The 19,793-nt window shown below is 36.6% G+C and overlaps 2 protein-coding genes across 4 annotated transcripts in view; both read right to left on the reverse strand.

The window, feature by feature from the left end:
- The window catches only part of LOC105831130 (serine-rich adhesin for platelets), a 44,374-nt gene extending 36,786 nt beyond the window's left edge, over nt 1–7,588 (reverse strand). The window contains exon 1 of one of the 2 annotated variants that reach the window (XM_036285300.1): nt 2,990–7,588. The gene's annotated coding sequence lies outside the window, so the exon portion shown is untranslated. The other variant, XM_036285301.1, reaches the window with a different exon arrangement.
- Nucleotides 7,589–8,070: 482 nt separating this feature from the next.
- On the reverse strand, nt 8,071–17,269 carry LOC105840641. Of its 2 annotated transcripts, XM_012687638.3 has the most exons (4): nt 15,827–17,269; nt 14,740–15,135; nt 14,097–14,180; nt 8,071–13,475 (listed from the first exon to the last, which is right to left on the reverse strand). In XM_012687638.3, the coding sequence occupies exons 1-4, from the start codon at nt 15,842–15,844 to the stop codon at nt 11,409–11,411; spliced, it is 2,565 nt and encodes an 854-aa protein (XP_012543092.1). In that variant the 5' UTR covers nt 15,845–17,269; the 3' UTR covers nt 8,071–11,408. The 2 variants fall into 2 exon arrangements, with proteins under 2 accessions (XP_012543092.1, XP_036141202.1); XM_036285309.1 differs by having other exon boundaries at nt 14,740–17,269.
- Nucleotides 17,270–19,793: the final 2,524 nt, after the last annotated feature.

The following is a 19,793-nucleotide window of genomic DNA, read 5'->3' on the forward strand; positions in this document are numbered from 1 at the left end:
TTTTTTCACCGTATCTCGTTCGGAGAAAACGCAAATTGCAATGCATCACAAAACAAAATTTTACATCCGCTTTGTTAATTGTAAGGATGCGTTACTCTGATCCGAGGATCGTGAAATATAAATCTTCGCGCGCACGTGGACAGACGCATCAAACTTCTCGCGTGCAAGTCACTATCGCGATTACTCGAAGATGATTGCTGAAGACTATTCAAGGCCGCGTTGTCATCGATAAACGTAGTCCTACAGTGCAACCTTAAAATGTGCCCCGTAGTCTCGACTACTCAGAAAAAAAGAATATTATTGTTATTTTGACAATATCTTTATTAGTTTTAAAATAAATATCTTGAAATAAGATTATATTGCGTTAAAGAAAACGAAATTACTTTAATGAAGATTTATTTTAAGATTTTATATAGTTTAATCAAGAAACTAATATTCTTGTTACTTAACAATAATTTTCCTGAATGGAAAGGAAAAAATGTTAGAAAGAAAATATTGTATGATCAAATCAAAGATTATAATTTTCTTAGAATAAAATTATCAAAATAATTATATTATATTCTTGAAATAACAATTATAGTATTCAAATAAGACTATAATATTGTTGAAATTCAAGATTTTCAAATTCTTCTAAGAATATTATATATTGTTGCGTATATATGAAACAATAAACGCGTTCATATGAGTATATAAGAATTAATTTGACACTTGCTTTTATATGTATGCAACTAAATTAAATTTTCTTTGACTGCGCATAAACCAATAGTTTAAAAAATAAGAGAATTGCGTCTTTTTCTCTTTTCCTCTCAATTCTTAATTACATAGCAAAAAAGAATATTCTTGTTTTGACAATATCTCCAGTTTCAAAATGGAAATCTTGAAATGAGATTATATCACATTAAATCAAAAAGATTTACTTGAATGAAGATTTATTTCAAAATTTTATATAGTTTAACCAAGAAACTAATATTCTTGTTATTTAAGAATAATTTTCTTGAATGGAAAAGAAAAATATTGGATAGAAAATACTACATGTTTAAATCAAAGATTATAATTTTCTTAGAATAAAATTATCAAAACAATTATATCATATTTTTAAAATAATACTTATAGTATTGAAATAAGACTATAACATCTTGCAATTCAAGATTTTCAAATTCTTCTAAGAATATTATATATTGTTGCTTATATATATATATGAAACAAGGGTCGCGTTAATTTAAATACATAAGTTTCAATTTGAGAGTAATTCTTTTCCGTGTACCTTTATTATTAATTATTGCTCAACTAAAGCAATATAAATAAAGCGAGCGTCATATTTAAAAATAGACCTTCCGTTTATATTTACTTCCTAAGGCTTGTTACGAGAAATCCTTCAGATTACACAATGAACTATAAGTAAACGCGTCTTGAAGATTCGATCGACAACGTAATCGAATCTTCAGTCGAGAACGAATAGCCGATCGTCCTCGTCAAGGTGTAAAACAGTCCGGCATCGTGAGGATCGATACTTCAACTAGAAGAAGATTTTTCGTTCACACAGAAAGCGCCGTCTCCTAACATCGATCCGATTCAAATTCAAGTACGTAGACCGCGAGCGGAGCCGGGCGTGTAAAACTCTCCTTCGGCTGAATGAACGGAGCGATTCACGCGCTTTTTTTAATCATATTCAGCGAATTCTTCCCCGTCCTTCTATTACGACCCCACGCGTCCGCGGGGGTAGGGAGAAAGAGAAAACTGTGTCAATCTCAATCGCCCAAGGCCAATTAACTCGCCGACGATTATAGGATGTGCCGAACGTCAATAATTACGCGTACTTTGCACGTGGAAATTACGCTAGCGTTGCTCTCGAACCTGCAAAGGCATCAGTCGAATTAAGAAACCGCGAGCGGATCGCTTAAACGGCAAACTCGAGCAACGTTTAACAGACGCTCCGAGTCATTACCCTTGCGATTAATCCCATTAATTCACCGCGTTCGCCCATCCTGTGATTAAATACGCAAACCGAAAGAAAAAAGAAGTCGGAGCGATCGATCAGTCGATTACACTAACGTCATTTGCAAAAAGTTGAACATTCCGCGTACAAATTGTTCCAATGTTGCCGATTCTTTTTTATCTCGTCGTCTAAGAAAGGAGCACCGGTGCAATTCACTCCCGCAAGTTTTCCTAATTGGTCCTTGACGCACGGGGTTATGAGCTCTCGGTAATTCAGACGCGAGTCGTTAAAAGATCAGGGAAACGGAGTTTCACACAAATGAAAATATATCGGGGACCGTTATGCGTTATACTGCAGGAGTGAAATTTCACCGAGTTCACTGTGACAGCGTAATTAAAAGGGAAATAGATTCCCCTCGGCGATTTTTTTTTTTTCCCTCCTTTCGTCAGCTTGCACGCGAGCGTTTCCGTGTCTTGCCATCGTCATTAATTAGCATACACCACCATTAAGCGACATACATCACTCGGACGAGTCGCGCGTGCTCTTTCTACTTCTACCGTCTCCGATTCGCGACTCGTACTCAATTCGGAGAGCGTCTCGCGGATGATAATTAGGGGACTTCGTAGGCTCAGGAGAGAAAAGCACGCGCGATCGCGGACGATCGATGATTGACGACGGGTCGTTCTCCAGATTCCCCCCAACGCAACAGCCACCCCTGGCTCGCACCACCTCGCGCGGGAATGGCAAAGAGAATCGAATTCCCGCCAAATTATTCCAAACTTTAGCACTTCTCGCAAACTTATATATCAGGGAGGGAAAAACGTCCACCACGTCGAGAATGACGTCGATTTACCGATAGATCCACCAGCTCGGGGTTGTACGGAGGGGTTGCTCCTCGGGCGATCGGAGGAGGAAGCCGAGTGGCAGTCGACTCCTACCCCGTTTCGCGAAAGGGGGGTAGGAGTCAACTGCCACCCGATCCGCCGTTCCGTTCGCGCCTCGCGACGGGGGGGAGGGGGAGGGGGGGTTGTGACGGTCGCGACGTCGTCTTACCTGTCTCGCGGGGTCGCGGGGTCGCGGGGCTCGACACCATTTACGGCGGCAACCCCCACGGCGGCGGCGGCGGTGGCGGCGGAGGCATGCACACGATGTTCGCACGAGGGTAGTGTGGGAGCCCCCGGGCGGTAAGGATCGCCCCGCACTCTTTCTCTCTCTCTGTCTTTCTCTCTCGCCCGTCGCCCTCGGCCTCGAATCTCGGCTCCGCGCGTCCTCGCGCTAACACGAACGCGTCCTCACTGGCGCGGGTTCGCCCGTCACGACTTATAGCGCCCGCCGGCCGCGGGATACGCGCCGAAGGTGGTCACTCGGGGAGGCGCGGGCGCGTTGACCAACACGCGCGTTCTCCACCGCGTGCGGGAGAGCCGCCGCCGGGCGGAGGAACTCCGCGCGTCTCCCGATCGTGAAAGTGCAGTCGGGGCTTCCCGCCTCTCGGCGAGAACGTACGGGAGCGTTCCTCTCCTTCGCGAAATCCTTTCCTTCGCAAAATCTCGCCTTGTAAATTCGGTATCGAGTCAAAAACTGCGACCGAAGCGAACGGTCGCACTTTTTTTTTGTCGATTCACGGAAAGACTTTCTTTGCGCTTCGAATTTTCTTCGCCGATGAAGAGACCGAGGTTTCACAGGGGGAAACTATTGTTTTGCAATTTCGTAGTAACCTGCCTGGTGGCGTACACGGTGAATACATTTCACGATGCAGAAACCTTTGTGATTGCGAAAAAAATGGCATCTTACGAAACCATATGATCTCTCTACAATAATTTCTATAATTCGTGTGAAAAAACTTTCCACGCGTTAGATATTTTTTTTTCCGGGAGGCCGGAGACCGCAAAAAGTAAGACGACTCACGTCTAAGATGCTGATTGAAGCGATAACACAACGCAATTCCCCCATGTAAATCGAAACTTTAGACTTATCCTTCGGACTCTCGAGCCCCTTACATTTAATTGTTAGAACGCTCAAATAATTTTACGCTGAAAAGAAGAGAAAGAGAGAGAGAGAGAGAGAGAGAAGGAGAAAGCTCGCACGAATTTCGCACGCAACACCTACGCCTCGTCCACCCACGTGTTCTTCACCCTCCCGCCCCCTCGCCCTCGGTGCCCAAGGGCTGCGCAGACCTTGCCAGGAGTGCGGCCGAGCAGCGCCGGCGGAATACGCAGTGTAGCACGTAAGCCGTCGCATTTATAATCGAACCTCTCGGTCGAGGCTATTCGTTCATTCATTAAGCGGTTGGCCCCGAATTATTGGAACATTAGCTTGATTGGACGTAGCTGGGCACGGCCTGTAATACACGGGTTCCGCGCCGTTCCTCGCTTATGTCATCATCAACGCGCGAGACGGACGCTCGCCGCGCGCCGTTCCTACGGGCGAGCGTCGCGACGCCGAAATCGAGGGCCCGGAAACGTCTCGGGAACTAATCTCTTTTTGGATTTCTCGGGACATAAACTTTGATAAATCTTTTAAATGTCAAGTACAAAAATCAAAACTTATAAAGGTAACAGTAGAAATCATTAAAAAAAGATGATATAAAATATAAAACTTTCAAGTATTTGAAATCGAAAATAATACATTAAACGGATAATAAATTAGCATTTCCGTATATTTTCGGAAACTGTGAAATCGAAGAAAGACGGAACGACACGCGTCGAATACAATTTTTAACGACATTTACACATACGTATTATTTTTTTAAATATATTTTATTTACAGAACTTATACGTGATAATCGATCGTCATGTTGAATATGATACATTCGGCTGTGAATAGAATGATACGGCTGTCATACACGGATTATTTTATTGCGAGGATCGACTCCGTTTCTTGGCCGTCGGTCCCCTCTTGTCTGCGATCCAGAGATCGTTAACATTCACAGACAAATCGCTTACACGAGGAATCCCACGATCCTACATCAGAGGATCAGAACGCGCAAAGTAATTAGCACGCACGTCAAATTAGCCTAGTCGTTCTCACACAGTTTCGGGTGTCGGTATCGCATGAGATCGGTAATTGCGGATCTAATTGACTTAATGCGTGTTGCTTTAGAAAGTTTAGAAAAATTTCAAACAAAAACATAAGAACAATAATGCCAAGCGGAATAAATCAAAATACTTGAACAAAGCCATCTCAAATTGGAGAATTGTCCTAAGAGAAATTCCTGTCTAGACAATAAATTTTTAGACTGATCCTTTGATTTTTTGTTTGTAGTTATTGGATTCATAAATATAAAATTTGGAATGCATATTTAATTATATTCAGATAACATTTCTGACTTTTGTAAGTCTCTATATTTCAAAATTTATATGTTAGAAGCCATTTTTCTGCATAATTGTTTCATGTTTTGTAGCATTGTTTCTGTACCAATGAGAATTGCAATGTAAAAATTTTGTACATGACCTTTACAGTCAATATATCAACTAATAACCAAGTATTACATCCTGTTTTATTATTATCTCTTGGTAAATAAAAAAAAAATATCTTATGTTAACTGGATTGAATGCAAAATAATAAAAGTGTTATTCACTCCTTTTGTGTGTGTGTGTGTGTGTGTGTGTGTCTATTTCTACTTCAATGTAAATTAACTTTAATCTCGGTTTAGTTACTTTTTAGCTTTTTCTAATTCCAAGAATTAGAAAAAGATATAAAATAAGTTAAATCTAGATTAAAATTAAAATTAATCTTTATTAATAGAAAAGTAAACTTTACTATGTTGTATCAAAATCATATACAGATCTTTTCCGCTTTAAACTTTAGTTCTCTACTTAACAAAAAAAAAAAGATTAAATATGAGTATTTGATGCATATCAATTTCTCCTTACGAATCAATGTCTTTAAACTTTCTTATTTTACATAGTTTTAACTTAATGTTTTAGGGAAATATTTTTAAGGATCTATAAATGAAAAAAAAATCAAAAAAGTGGATATTTTGGTCCTCTAGACAGGAATCCGTCTTTAATTTCCGCATGAGATACAATACTCGAATTATTGTAAATATTTTAAGGAAGTATGATCGGAAGATCAAAATATTCTTTTCACTCTGTTTAAAAATTATATAAAATATTATTTAAAGAAAAATATTATAATTAAAATTTTCAATTGATTATATATAACAGTGTAGTTTCCAAGAAAATAAAAATTTAAGTTAGAATTTCGACATATTATAACCGATGCATTAAACGACTCTTTTTTTAAAAAACCTTTTGTAATTTTAGTTTTTATCAATATATTCTTTTTTTATTAATACTTTACTTTTCAATAAATCATTTTTTCTCATTTCTTTGTTACGTTACATTAGCATAATCGTAAGGAAATAATTCATTTCTATATGTTTATGCTTTTTAATCAAATATTTCTTTACGTACCTTTCTTTATACTATTTACTTTTGTGCATTCAAATTTACACCTAATTAGTTATATTAGTATCTAATATAAATTATTAGATAATATTACTATCTGTATTGTGTTCCTCACTTACAGTAATATGGCAAGAAAATGCGCGGAAAATGGGCATGTGTTTAAAAGAATTAAATATCACTAGAAAGATATTAGTAAAAATAAGCAAGAACAGAATCAAAAAAGTTTTCAAGAAAAAAAAGAAAAATGTAAATCAAATTCAACAACCAAAATATATTAATTAAATTAAATTATTTAAAAAAATAGAATTATGCGAGAAAAGTTTAAAGAAATTTTTATCCTAGATGTTAATTAATGACACAAATTTAAGCTAGAAAAGTAAAAAAGCAGAATTGTCTTTTATTACGGACAAATAAACTTGAAAGAATTAATTAAAGAAAAAAGTTTAGGAATAAGTCAAAAAAATAAGAAATTCAGAAATAAGAACGGGAAAAAAGAAAAGATGTTAAATTTCATATTTAAAAAGAGGAAACAGCAAAAAAGTAAACCTAAAAGTGTAAAAAATAAGATTTACCTGATGTACTTGGAATGTTTTGAACAGACGACGTCTTAATAAATTTAATAATGGCACATTACTTATTGTATATTGTTCGTCGGCATAATTAAACTTAGACATATTGAGATTTCAATAAAAATCTAAACTATAAAAAAACGAGATTAATGGAGAACATGAAAAAAACGAAGGAAAATGATGCAAATGTATAGGAAAAAAATTAAGAGAAGTTGAAAGAATGATAATATCGAGATAGAAACAAATTAAAAAATGCGAAAAAAAGAGAAAATGTAAAAAAAAGGAAACAACAAAATTGGAAAGAGAAAAAAGTAAAAACGTGAGTAAACAATCAAGAATTATAGAGGAGAATAAAAGTGCATATCTTAAAAAAAAAAAAAGATAGTTTGAAAAAACCTAGTTTATACTTTATATGCTGAAATACTAAAATAAAGAAGACTTTTAAATAAATTAATAATAAATTAATAAAATTTAAATAAATTAAAAATTCTCAATTTTGAATTGTTTGCAGATTTAGAATAAATTAGTATTGTGAATTCTATTGTTTGTAAATAAGCGGAATTTATTTGTAAGACAAGTGTTAATGCTAAATAGAAAAAGGAAAATTTCAAAAACTAAAATAAAGAAAAAAGGAGAAAGCCTAAATATTTAAAAAATATATTAGTTTATATCCTTAAGAATATACAAAAAATAATTTTTTTTTAAGATGTAAGAATATAGAAGAATTAAAAAAAATATTAATAAGAGTAAATTTTAAAAAAGCTAAAAAACTAAAAAGAAAAATTAGAAAATGGAAATAGGGTCAAAGAAATAATAAAAAGAAAAGATTATATGTATATTACTAATAAAATATTTTTTATGTATGAAACTTAAATTTTCATTTTCTTAGGAACTACACAGTCAATCGATTAAAAATTTTAATTATAACTAGAATATTACATTACGCGCGCTATGCGCGCATCGTTCAGCTTTTTTAGCTATTGTAAGATGCCAGATTATGATTAAATAAGTATTGAAACATAGCAGTTAGTCCGTCTAATTGTACCGTCCAAAATTTAAAGACCAAATTAAAAGTATACAAACAGAATGTAAAATGTTAGTAATGATTATAAAAAAATATTTCATTAATTTAATTTTACACAGTTATAATCAATAATTCCATTATTTCCATGTGATTCTATTTAGAAACCAAATACATGCAAAAATTTTAACAACTATTATGTCCTCGATAATATAAGTCACTTTTTGCTAAGATCCGTATCGAGCATACCTCCTTAGATCAAACAAAAAATTTTACAAGAGCATATATGTCTAAAAGAAAGCACTCGCTGCTTTGTATAATTTTTTACAGAGAAAATGTTTATGATGCTTTAATAGACGTTCGGGAATTAACGATATGTACAGAGTAAGATAATCGATCAAAGAAATAGATTCTATTGCCGGTACGATCGATGAAAGCGGCGAGGCGAAGATGAATTTCGTACTCCATTAATTTGATTGATCACTATTTGCGTTTTTTTTCAATTGATCGTATGTGCGTGAAACGATTGATAAAGCGAGTACGGAGTCATACGAAATATGGAAGAAATCGCGTATTTTCTTTGCGTGACGCGTTATTGGCCGTTTTCGAAATGTCGGCTATAGTTTAATCGTCGAATAATCGAACGGCTTTTGCGCAACGAAGCACGTCTCTCTCTCTCGGTGGCTCGCGCGATTCTTAATTTACGTTTTACAAAAGAGTCGGCGAGTCAGTATTGCACGAAAAGTATTGGTACTCGAAAAGCCATGAGGTATATATTGTCACATACTTTGTATCTGCGTACCTCCTATGAACGTAGTCACGCTCCTAATTGTCGGCGCGTATTCGACTAATACTGAAAGAAATGCGAATTCGTTCGCCCGCGTTTCGGTCGTACTCATCGTCGTCGATGTGCGTTAACTCTAATCATCCGCAACGCAGCGATTAATCCGTGCGATTCGCCAGGAATCAATATTGCTGAAAGGCCTAATTCTAAACCTTCGAGGTCTTCCTTTTTTTTTCTACAGTGCGCCACATCAGACCTTGATGTTGGCGATCACTTTAGAGAATTATCTTGTGACTCGCCTACCAAAGGACTGCCCTGGGATTAGGGACCTTTGAGTTTTTCTTCTACAGCGATGTTCTGGAAAGCAATAACCGGAGTGGTTTTTTATTGCCTTAACCGGTAAACCTGCGAGGTTGAAAAATTGAAAACTCCCGGTCTCTCTCGCCGATTTCCTACATCCGATCCACCTAGTAGCACCATTTCCTTCCTCATTTTCTTCCCGAGTAAGAAGATAGACGAATCGATAGAAATTCAATTATAAATAGAATTTTCTAGTTCTCCAGCTAAATTTTATTCCTCTAATTGTATTACGAGTGAGATCGTGAGGGAAGAACGAGATTAACCAGAGCTAGTTAATCCGAGCTTATACATACAACTGAGACTAAGTCATTAGCTGTACAAGTGTCGCAACGAAGTACGATTACGTAGCCGCAAGTAACGCGCAAACGAAACGACGAGCTTAGATCAACATGAAATCTGACAAACATTTTCAATGAACTATTGTAGCGCATTCAACATTGTACAATGTTCTTGTCGACCTAACGATGAATCAATGATGCTGAAATTACTAAAACGCTTGGAAGCAATTTTTTGCTGTACAAATCAGTCTAAATAAAACTTACACGAAGTAGCAAGTCCCTTAATCCTTCGAGTCTAGGGTGCCACTTTACAAAACCAGATGCGATTATTTCGTATTCTAATATAATCTCAATACAAACTTAAGGTAATTTCCACGTAAAATTACGCACATTCCACCGGATTTTGCGAACGTCGATAATGCGGCGGTAAACTGCCAAATTATTCTCATTCGTGGCATCGACAAACAGGCTAAAAGACTAAATGACCGTTTAATCCTTTGTACCCTAATATCATTCACGGACGCGATGGATCTTGCTGCAATTATTTAAAAGCTGAGTATATTAGAAATTAGCTTAAATATTTAGCGTTTGAGTATGTTTGCGCTGCAAGATCGGCAATAACAGGAGTAATTCCAGATGCAAAGGATTAAAGTGTCCATGTCGCAAATTCATCTAGCTTTGGTATGACAAAAACTTGTGAATACTTAATAAATCATGAGGAGAAATTAATACGATAAACGTGAATGAAATAACGTTTATCAGGAACAATATTCTCCAAATGCATCATAAGTTAATCATAAGTTAATATTGTCGTTTCTATGTTCTTAACCACAACAGCGTTGCAAGACTGGGAAAAATATATATGTTATCGGCAAAATTCGCATGGTGTGCAGTGTCGGTATTATCCGGGCTATGTCAACATTGCACAACATGACTGAGTACGATAAGGGCAGTGTTTCGGTCCTGCTATGCAGGCGTCTTTCAATGACTCTGTCCCGAGAGATTTAGCAATGGCAACATTGCTCACTTGAAATCAAAGTCCGCAATGTAACAACAGTTGGTGACATTCCCACCACTGGATAGACAATGTTGACTTTGCCCACATCAAACCAGACCATGTCCACTAAGAAATCATTTTAACGGGCTTTGTCCAGTCGCGTTGTGCAATGCTGACACGACTCAAGCAATAGCTACACTGCACACCATGCAAACTTTGGTTGTAACATATACATGATTAGCCATTCACATTTTTGCTATAAAATTAAATAATTATACATATTTACTGACCGTATAATAATTCTTGTACGAGTAAAATTAATACATTTAATATTCAATAGTAAATTTTACTGCAACACGGCACGTTTTAATATCATTTTCTATAATAATTACTCTCAAATATTTCGACTTTGTTTACAACTCTAAAGATTAACTAGCCTAACATAAGATGAATAAATTAATTTATCCTAAAAAAGTATGTGCATTAAACTTAAAGAAAACTGACAAAAGGACATACATTTTTATATACATCATGAAAATGATAAATTATTAATTAACACATACGTGTCAAAGAGAGAAGCATGTGAGGAAGATTATACACGCAAATAAACGCAGAAAATTGCAAATCAACGTTGAGATTCAACATTTTTGTTTATATGACTGTGAGAAAAATTGTTTGATAAGAAACGCAATCATATCTTCAAATAACGAAAATTTTCTGCATATAACTCAGCGTATCGTTGCTCCATAGTTTCAGAATTATTACGTAATTGACGTTATATAACCAGGCTACCATGTTGCACTTAATTTTACCTTCGGTTAAATTTCTTTCGCGGAGACCTCGCGCTATAATCACTCCTACGGGTTTCACAAACAAACGCAAATAAAACCAATTTACTTGCAGCGACGCGTAGAACTTCTTTTCCCTATGCTACTCACGAGTTGGTACAGCCTTACTTCAATATAGTTACAAAAAATAACGCTCTGTTATATCTTTAAAGGAACTCCCTGCTTGATATAGTTAATTGTCTTCGAAGAATTCGCTGAGAAACGCATTAAGCTTTTGATCCCGCCTTATCTTGAACTCTCTGCGTGTAAAGCCTCTTGTGATCCTTTCTGTATTTTTCGATCGTCAATTCGGCGTTGCTGGTACTCGATAGACTCAATGTTACCGGATCTAGACTCGCTGCAAGCTTCAGATACGTTTCCTCCATCTCTTTCGTAACCTTCACCTCGTAATCCAGATCTTTACGAGAATCCAGCAAATGCTCATCTTCGAATGTTATGAGATTTTTGCTTTCGTCCTGTTCTATACGCTCAGCTAAGATATCAATATTATTGGGCTCGTTATTTACATTCTTCTCGTTATAATTCTCGACATTCTTCGACGATTTATTCGGCGCGTCTCGGACGCTGCGATCCAAGTCTCCAGCTTGCTCTGAAGACTTGCGCTTCATAAGAGGGTCGTTCAGATACAAAGATGACAAAGTGTTATCGCTCACAGCATTTTCTACGCACTTAATTTTATTGCTATCATGCAGCGCGGAATTCTCCACACACATGGACGACTGTACCCACTCGGCCACTCGTTGCAATTGATTGTCCTGCAGCAACACTGGCGGCGTTGAATTGTCTTCGCTGGCAGTCGAGGTCGAACGCTCAGAACCGGCTCGAGATGTTTTCTTTGCGTGCACCAAGGCAGTGCTGATCTTGCCGTTGCCACCATTCCCGCCGACGCCGCTGCCGCTACCGCCACCGCTGCCGCCGTTGTACAACACAGTTTTGTAATGGCCGGCATTGTCCAACAAAATGTTCTTCGAGCCTGACGTAACCCGAACCAGGCAGTTCCGCGGACCAGTTACGCGATTCTGACTTGAGTTGGATTTGGTGCTCGAATTGAAGGCACCACCGGTCAACGATTGCACGACATCGCTGCAACTGCTAGATGGATCAGAACTGGAGATGACCATGCTGTCGCTGCTAAAACTCGGACTGGTCGTCACTCCCGTCTGACTACCGTCGTTGTGATTCACATTGTTGTCCGGACTTTTGATTTCAATCACAGTGAACTGCGCGGTGGTCCGGGTATTCTGTCGCTCCGCCCATCTGTCATTCTTCCAATCGCGATCATTAATAATATCGAATTCGATACCGCGATTCATCTTGCACTTGCTCTCCCTCGCAGAATCCATCTCGGACTTCAACTTCGTCCACTCGTTTTTCCACAGCCTATCGTTGATGATATCAATGTGCATCTGCTCCTTGTCAGAGAGTCGATTGTCAGAAGGTGCCAAGCAGTCATTATCGAGATGTTCGAAGAAATTCTTCTCGCTCTTGTTCGAATACTTCGCAGATTTGTCGACCGTCGGAGAATCGCACTTGTTAGCCCTGAGTGGTTTGGATGTCTTGTCGACATTTATTCTGTTAAGATCATTTAATCTCGAACACGAACGTTTGTTTTCGTGACCCTGAGACGAGTTCTTCTTGTTTAAACTGGCCTTCGTAATGTTGTCCTCCGTAGTCGCGTAATCCTGCGCGTTTCTATTGCTCCTGCTGACGAATTTGTCTTTGATGCATGGAACTTGCGACACGGCATACTTGACGCAATCGCCGTTCATGTGATGGCGAATCTTGTTGACGTTCTCGTTGATCTCATAGAATACCGCATGCGTCGTGAGGTTCGATTTGTCTTTGCTTTGATACTTCTCTTGACCGTTTGACGTACCTTCCGACGCTTGCTTCTCGGCACTGTGTGCATAACCTTCAGAGATAGGGAATGTATCAGGCACGTACGTTTGGGTCTCCGTATCGATCGTGAGGACGTTTCTGTGGCACGTGCACGTGTCGCAGTGTTTGGCAAAGATTCTCTCCTTCTCACGATCCTCCAGAACCTTTGCCATGATTGCCGCCGACACCATGTCCATCGGTGGCTTGCTGTCGTCGCTATCGTCATCACTGTGCTTTTCCACTGTAGGCTTACTAATATTGTACACCATCGCTGTCGGCGGAAATGTCGATATCGGCACTGTGATACTCTTCACGTCCGGCTGCGCCATATCCTGTGTAGAACACCGCTTCTGTGCGACGTACGTCCGCACTTTAGCCTGCACCTCAGAAGGTAGCTGTAACGATAAGGAAATACAATGGCAATCTGAAATCTTTATTTTTCATGTTTTCATTCAAAAACATGTTGCACATTTTTTAAATTTAAGAGACATCGACTTGTCTGTGTCATGGTAAGAAAACATTTCTAAGCAAAAGCTATAAAAAATATTTTCTTAAATATAAATTATATAAATAAATATATTTGCTACATAAAGATATCATTAGAATTTCTTGACAAATTTAGATATTTTATTTACAAATTCTTTTTAGACTTTCTTTTAATACAGAAATATATCAAATTTTGCACTGCACTCATGTTTCTATCTCTTATACTTGTAAAAGATGTAAATATAAAGCACAAAAGTTTATGCGTGCACATGTATAACATTGCTGGTGTATAAAATAAAAATAAAAATAAAAATAAGACTCACTGTTTTATAAATATGAGTAAAATGTCATTGTAAAATTTTAATGTTCAATAATTTCAATGTATAAAATTTATATTGGAACTATAAAGTGAATTACGTGTTCAACAATAAATAACTAACACACGAAACAGCACTGACTTAATAAAACTTAAACAAATAGCAGTATAAAATTTATTAAAATTTATATTTCATGTTAAAACAATATCTTACCGAATCATATTTGTGACCCACAAAGTTGGAAGGCTTGCACTGAAGCAATTGGATAGCTAAACTAACGTCGTTTCTATATTTTTCCTAGAAGAAAAGAAAGAATTTTATATACAAAATATATATAAATGTAAATTATTTTTCTAAGTATTTAACTCTATTTATAAAATAAAACTTAGCAAAGAAAAAAAAATTAAATTAAAAAAACAGGAAGAAATTTAAATAATCTAGAATACATATATATAAATGAAAGTAAAGTGGTTACACGCGCGCGCGCGTGTGTGTGTGTGTGTGTATGTATACGAATATGTAAGAAATCTAAATTACTTGTATACAATATAAACTATGCAATCCGTTTTAAGTGTCTATGTGAACAATAATCAATTAATCATCAAAGATTCAGATTTCATCAAAAATAGTAAAAATTATATTTTACTTTTTAATTTGTAATATTATATCTTGATTTTATTAATACTAAAAGCATGTTAATAATCTTATAATTTATTTTTTCCTCTATTATATTATTCAATTTACATTGCTTGTATCTGAACAAGATTTGTACAAACAATAAGGTAAATATAATACATGAATAATCCATGTAGAAATGTATGGCACAATCCCCTGATAACTAGGATGGGATACTTACATTATCATGAGTCAATCGATGTATCGTGTAATTCGCATCGGCTAATCTATGGGACAGAGTCGCTATATCCTTCGTGAAGGCACCTTTCTCCGTCTCGCATTTGTCCACTATTCGCAGTAACTTGTCCTCCAGATTCTGATTGACCTTTTGCACCCTCTTGTGCGCCTCGTGCAAGCGCGAGTACTTCTCCTGCCACATGAGCAGCTCCTCCTTCATGGAGGCGAGCTCCCCGTTCGGGAACTTGTCTGCCTCGTTCAAGAACTGTGTCTCCATTGTCACAATGTGATTGTCCCTCTCGAGCAGCCGCTGGCGCAGATTCTCTATCTCCGCATGCAGATGCATGTCACAGTGCTGTTGGTTATCCTGGCTGCAAATGCTACACTTACAGCCACATTCCTGTTGAGATTGTTTAATGAGTTCATATCCACAAGCATGTGCAATCATTTTATAACAAATAACATTAATTGACAAACACAAGGCTCAATATTTATACTCAGGTAAAATAGGTGATTAGACAATTGCAATACACAAGATGTCACAACATAAATAGAAATATATATATTTGTAATATCAAGGTCCCATATCAAAGGAGATTCAATTACATCACTGTTATTCAAGTGCAATCGACTGATCAGCTGTTACATCACCGCTGCAACTGTTCAATTCGTTGCAGTGCACGAAATTACTACTCCAATTGACAGCAAAGAAATGTGACATTCGTACAACTTCATTAATCTTTAATCCATTTGGTTAAAATACACGGAAGAACGCGAGGTAGAGAATAGGCGGAAGTACATAAATGTGAAAGTATTTTCGGAGAGATGTCACGAATAATAACGCGCGACACACGTGCACATATAAATCACGTCCCTGTTACGGGAGATCGAACGCGTCGGGTCCGTCGCGGATCACCGAGAACATCCCCGTTCGTTTATTCAAGAGGAAGATCTACTGGTCCAGGTCGAACGTCCTGCGTCCGTCCGTGCAGTCAGCTGTCGAATCGTCGCCACGTTGGCAGTTCTCCGGCCGTGAGCGAGTCGCCGTCGCCGTCGCCGCTAAGATCCCCACGGTTCGGGGCAGAACGTACCTTGCACTTCTCCGCCATAGTGGCCCGCCACGCTGAACGGATCCGTAGTGGTAATGCAATAAAAATATCGTCCGACGGCGCGAGCAGTGCGATGCCGTTGGCGCCTCATAACCCTTTCCTTCCCTCGGCGTCCGCGCGACGTGACGTGCAGTAAGTGACGGGGGCCGTCGCCGTCGCGCCCGTCGAGATTATTATGACGATAGAGATTAATTCGCGCGCGCGGCGGGAGGAGGGGAGGAGAGGTTCACAACGCAAACAAAACGCGACGGTGCATTTTCCTCTTTCCTTTCGTTCCGCCTCCCTTTACTGCCGCGAGAGAAGCGAGAGGAACGCGTCGCGACAAAGAGGGGCTCCGGGCTCCGCTTGTCATCCGCTGTCGCCGTCGTTACCTGCCGCGCCGTCTCTCGTTGTTTCTCGTTCCTCGTCGGCGGTCGGCACGAACCAGCACGAACGTCTCCAAGATCAGTGCCGTGCCTTGGGGTCTCGGCGAGTTGGGAATCCAGGGATGTACCCACTTCGATTAACTTAATTAAATCACTAATTGTACCGGGGAGAATTAAGTCCGCTTGTACTAAATTTGTTAACTTGGAGAATCATTTTTTATTATTTGAGACATAGAAAGATTAGATTCAGAACGAGTTACAAAAAAAAAAATGCATAGTTGTGGTAAATAATAACACATCGTTCCGAATCTTGTTCTATGTGTCAAATAACAAAAAATTATTCTCTATGTTAACAAATTTAATACAAAGTAATGATTTAATAAATTATTAATCGCCCGATTAACTATCTAAGAATTAGAAAAACATAAATAAGAATAAGAAATAAATAAAATGAGATTAAAGTTAATTTACATTGAGGTAAAAGCAGACCACAACCAAATTTTTAGCCATTCAATTCGTCATCCAAACAGATTTTTCTTTCCAAGTGCCAAATAGCAAAAAATTAAAATATTTTATTTATGTTGACAATAATCTATTACAAGCATTACTTGAGTCAGTCAATTAATATCGGTGATTAATTCAATCGAGACAGTCGCTTACAAAATTTTTTAGTCAGTAACCCGTCATTCATCAAATTTTATTCTTTTTTCCATACATCAAAGAAAAAATTATTAGTTCTATTTAATATTTTTTAAATATGAAAATAATTTTTTCTTTAATATATGTTAACAAAATGTTGTATGACTTACTTGACAAATTAGTCATCAATTAATCGAAGTTTGGTAGAAATCACAATAACGATATTATAAAATAATTCATAATTATTGCAAATTAAGTAAATTAAAGATATATATTAAGATAAATATAAGTAAAAATGTAAAAAAACGTGCGCAAGCATGATAACAATACTGACAGACTTAAATTATTTTATTAGTGTTATACATAATTATTAATATTATCATTATTACGATTAATAAATAAGAGAAAACTGTCTGCAAAAACTTTACACTATTATTACGGAGAAACAAACATATAATTTTATATAAAAATGAAATAGAAAAAAATTTTGTATATACATGTATTATGCATAATGCATAATGAATTGCATAAAAACGAATAACGTATGACGCAACGCAGGCTGATTTGCAAAAGTATTTATTAAATGTGTGTTACATCCCCATACATGATTTAATTATAAGTCGTTAATGGCATTAATACAATCATAATAACATTAAATGTTCACGATATCGTGTGTAGAATACTTGAGAAATCGTCGAATCAAAGTGTATTTGTGTGCTCGAACCTTATAGAAAAAACTGCCACATGTCGAAATAGGACCGTGATTACATCGGTCGAGATTCATAATGCAGCTGAAGTTAACTTTGCCTAAATATACAAGTTATTTGATCGTAAGCTAATTTTACGATTTTTACTGATCATCAACGTTGACCAATGTTGCTTTTTTTCCTCATCTGATAAATACATACCGGATTGCCAGAAGTGCGGCGATTAGCAGTCCAAATAAATTCATTTTTCTCGGAATACTCCAATATCTTGAGAACAGAACGATCAATATTGTCCGATTTTTTTGTTAACAGAAAAAAAAACACCAATGATGCTACGTTTAAACATATCCATCCTTGCAACTCGGCCGCTACAATTTCAACCCAGTTTCAATTTAGACATTTACATTTATTACAACAAAAATATATATATCAAAAATATATATAACAGATATAAAACTATATTTTAAAAGTCATTTTAAATAAGCGAAAAATGCTAGTCACATCCATCATAAAATACTCAATATCGAACAATAATTATCAAAAATCAATTAAATTCGATATGGAAAAAAGAACATGGATTACAAAAGATATGAGCGAATTTTTGAGAATAAAAAATACTTGTAATAATTACTCGTAAATCACCTTTCTTAAACAATCCTGTGTATGCATGTATAACATTCGTATAATATTTATGTATATATACAGAGTGCGACAATGGTCGAGCGCTTGTTTTGATCAGACAATAATCACTACTGACAACAATGTTAAAACTCTGGTGCGGACTGCAAAAACAGAGGCATTACAAATGCGGCTTCATTTAAAGTAAACCTTTTCTTTATTGCGTATAAATAAGATTATTTTATTCGCTATGTAAAAAATTTGTATAAAATGCAAATGCGTGTATACATATATATTTAACGGCACAATATAAAACGTAATAAATGTACATTAGATTGCGGTAGCGTTAACGCTGCACTATGATATTTTCGAACGACGAGATTAATCCGCAACATGATAATATGATAAAACAATTAAAGTTTTGAATATTATCATATTTCAGTATTAAGTGTTAAACAAATAATATTTCAGCGTTAAGTATTCCATAAATCACAGTTGATTTTTTTTTTAATGACTTTGAAAAGTTCATTTATTAAGCTCATCTGGAAAATATCACAGGGTCGCATCCACGCTGCGAGAAAAATATCCCGTTTGGAGGAAGTTCCTCCCCTGCCGCCAAATCGCAGTTCGTAACGCCTTCGATTTCGCGGACCGCAATTTATGCTACATCGTAGAACTACGTACGACAGAGGAAACCCTTATTTAATTTGCTGTGCTGCGAGTAGCGTCGGCCGCGTCCCTACGACGCGATCGGTAATCGATCACCTCGTATTAGAATATGGACACGAAAAAAGCGCCGACTTTTTTTTTTTAATCGAGAAATTCCAAAAGCGCTAGCCTGGCCACGTGAAACGGACGCGTTCAAGGGGAATAAAACTCGATTGATTAAGCGTGACGAAACCTCGATTGCAAAAATGTAACACATAATTTTTAGCAACGTGCGAAATTAAAGACGTGTTATCGGTGATCCGAAAATATGTTGCTTCAGCGTATTGTATGATATTACACGAAAACAAATCGTTTCATTCAATCGTCATTCAATATCACATCATTTCTTCTTGTTACTAAATTAATACAATTCGTCTTGATTAATAAAATCTTTTTTTCTTAAATATACAACTGCGACGTTGACGCAAATATAATTTTTTAAATACGAATGAATGTACATCCTCTAACTTCCTAACTTCAAATTTACCAAAAACTATAAAATTGCGTATTTTTATATATTCACCACTTACAAATTAAGTTAACAGAATTTCTTATTTTGTGTAATGCTAATATCATTTCGATAAAAAAATCTTTAATTAACATAATGTATCATCCAGATTTGTTTCTTGCTAAAATGCATTAAGTGCTTTTTTTCCTATTTAAAAAGCATCGACAATCGACAATCATTTTTATTATTTTTACCTCGACCTCATATTATATATATGTATATAGAAGAAAATCGAATCATTTCTCTCGACATTCGCCCAGTATCATTGAAATAGCTATGCAAGAAGAGATATCCCTACAACGTATGACACAGCATTAGAAGAGAAATATATATGTATATGTATACGTTTATATGGTGCTTTATATCCTATACAATCGAAATGATCCAAACATTAATACGTTCTT

The sequence above is a fragment of the Monomorium pharaonis genome, chromosome 4, assembly GCF_013373865.1.
Source record: "Monomorium pharaonis isolate MP-MQ-018 chromosome 4, ASM1337386v2, whole genome shotgun sequence".
NCBI classification, from domain to species: Eukaryota; Metazoa; Arthropoda; class Insecta; order Hymenoptera; family Formicidae; genus Monomorium; species Monomorium pharaonis.